This window comes from Condylura cristata, unplaced genomic scaffold (assembly GCF_000260355.1).
Source record: "Condylura cristata isolate star-nosed mole 26May11 unplaced genomic scaffold, ConCri1.0 scaffold00015, whole genome shotgun sequence".
Taxonomy (NCBI): Eukaryota; Metazoa; Chordata; class Mammalia; order Eulipotyphla; family Talpidae; genus Condylura; species Condylura cristata.
Genome location: NW_004567116.1, coordinates 1,168,527 through 1,170,774, shown reverse-complemented (window position 1 = coordinate 1,170,774; position 2,248 = coordinate 1,168,527). Strand labels below are relative to the sequence as shown.

At 73.6% G+C, this 2,248-nt stretch overlaps 1 protein-coding gene across 1 annotated transcript in view; it reads right to left on the bottom strand.

Annotated features, from left to right (window-relative positions):
- The window catches only part of PC (pyruvate carboxylase), a 64,830-nt gene that overhangs the window by 13,440 nt on the left and 49,142 nt on the right, over window positions 1-2,248 (bottom strand). The window contains exons 10-11 of the mRNA XM_004682580.2: window positions 1,680-1,842; window positions 57-239 (exon numbers count right to left, since the gene is read on the bottom strand). Coding sequence (XP_004682637.1) covers window positions 57-239; window positions 1,680-1,842 — 346 coding nt within the window. The remainder of the gene's footprint in view (window positions 1-56; window positions 240-1,679; window positions 1,843-2,248) is intronic.

The window sequence follows — 2,248 nt, the reverse complement described above, 5'->3', positions numbered from 1 at the left end:
CCAGCTGGCCGGCAGCGGGAGCAGCGAGTGGGGGGCCCCAGCGCCGGCGCTCTCACCTTCACGCCCCGGACCCGGAACTCGGCCAGGGCCCTGCTCATCTTGGTGGCGGCCGCGGGGTGGTCCTTGCCGTGCGCGATGACCTTGACCAGCAGGGAGTCGTAGTGCGGCGAGATGACGGCCCCTTGGAAGGCGGAGGCGTTGTCCAGGCGGATGCCCATGCCCTCCCCACTCCGGAACACCTGCAAGGGCCAGCGGTCAGCCGGGCGCGGGGCCGGCGAAGCCCCGCTCCTGCCGGCCCCACCCAGGGTGCAGCCTGGGAAGCGCCGTCCAGTCACGGCTCTTCCTCCCCGGGGAGCTGGTGGGGATGGGTCAGGGAGCACCCTGGAGATGCTGCCGGCCCGAGGGCTCACGTCCAGTGCTCGGGCTGATGGGGTGGCGGGCACAGGGGCCCGGCGGCCAGGACCTGCTCACGCCCAACGCCTGCACCCCCGCTCTCCGGCCCGGCTCCGCTCGCCTGCCCGCTCACTTTCTGCAGGCAGACCACGGTGCGCCTGCTGCAGGCCTGCTGGCCCGCGCCGCGGACGGGCCCCGCGGACGGGGAGAGACAGCCGCGGCCGTCGGCTGTCATGGGGATGCCAGGCAGCTGCGAGGCAGAGGCCGCAGGCGAGGGGGAGGCCTGCTGCCCTGCGGTCTCTCCTCTCCGGAGGGGCGAAGGGAGAAGCAGGCACAGGGAGGGGTGATGCTCCGGGCGGGGCAGCCGCGGGCACAGTGCAGGGCAACCTCTGGGGACGGGCGGGGCCCCCACGGACGGGGCAGCCACGGGCTGGCCGGGTGTCCTGGGAGTGCCGAGCACCAACTGGAGGCCCAGCGGGGAGCAGGAGGGCCGGAGGGGCTGGGGACGTCCCGCTGCGTTCCGCTTCCAAGGGCACGGACCGCGCTCGGTAGAAAGGAGCTCGGAAAGCATTTCAGGGCGAGCGCTGGGCCAGGCTCAGAGGCTGCGGGTGGGGAGCGGCCTGGCATGTTCCAGAAACGGGATCCGAGTCTGCTGGCTGCCCAAGCCCCCACCCCGCCCCGCCCAGTCACTGGCAGCAGGAGCCCCGAGTCTCAGCACTCGCCCCTCTTCAGGGCTCAGGCAGATGGGAGGCCGCAGGGCGGTGGCCACGCCCTCAGGGTCAGGGCAGGGGTTCCCCCCCCCCCCCCCCGCGGGGACAGGCCAGGCACTAGGCCGGATGGCGCAAGGGAGAGCGATGGCCTTGGGGCGCCGTGGCTGAGAAGAGACAGAGGTCCAGGAAAACTCAGGGGAGACACAGGACCCTGAGGGGGGCTTGCCCCGGTTGCTCCCCACTGCCCTCGGCCCTGGCAGCCCTGAGTGGCCCCTGGCTCTCCTCCAGGCCTCCCCACCTCCCACGCTCCTCACTGATGGGCCCCTGGGCCCCGTCACTGGGCCATTGGCCGATCCTGGGTGCCCCTTCAGGCCTGCCTGCCAGCACCCTCCCTCTGACCTGAGGCGGCTGAGGCCCCCAGCAGCGCGCCCCTGTCCACCGGCTCACGGATGAGCCCCCCCCACCCCCCCGGCACGAGGCTGGTCGCACCACGCTCTGCCCTCGCCTGGATGGGCCCTGGCCCCCCGCTGAGCCCCCGCGGGGCTGGCGGAGACCCCGGGGGCCCTCTGCACCTACCTCGATGCGGCCGGTGTCCGGCTGGAAGCTGCGGGCGGGGTCCTCGGTGGTGACCCGGCACTGGATGGCGCAGCCGTTGATGCTGATGTTCTCCTGCCGCAGGCCCAGGTCGGGCAGGCTGCGGCCCTCGGCCACGTGGATCTGGGCGTGGACCAGGTCCACACTGCGGGGCAGGCAGTGTGAGCAGGGGCTTGGGGAGCGGAGGTCCCGCCCAGTCCTCACCGCGGGGTCCTGCCCCACACCAGGGCTGAGAGCTGCCCGCTGTGAGCGAGGAGGGGCTGTGGCTGCCCCTGCTCGGGGGCCCCAGATGCCCGCTCTGCCCTCCCCTCCCCCCTCCCCCAGCCCTGCCCTACTAAAGCCCGGATCTGAGCCCTTAGGCACCTCCTCTGCCAGAGGACATGCAAATGGGGACCACTGCGGGTGGACCCTCGTCCTCCGGGCCCTGAGCTGCAGGTGGGCTTGGGCCCAGGGCCCTCCTCGGTGGGGGCGCGGCCTCGCTGTCAGCCGTGCTCCCCAAGCTCCCGGTGTCGGGCGTCCCGTCCTCCGGCCACAGGCCCGGCGCCCGCCCC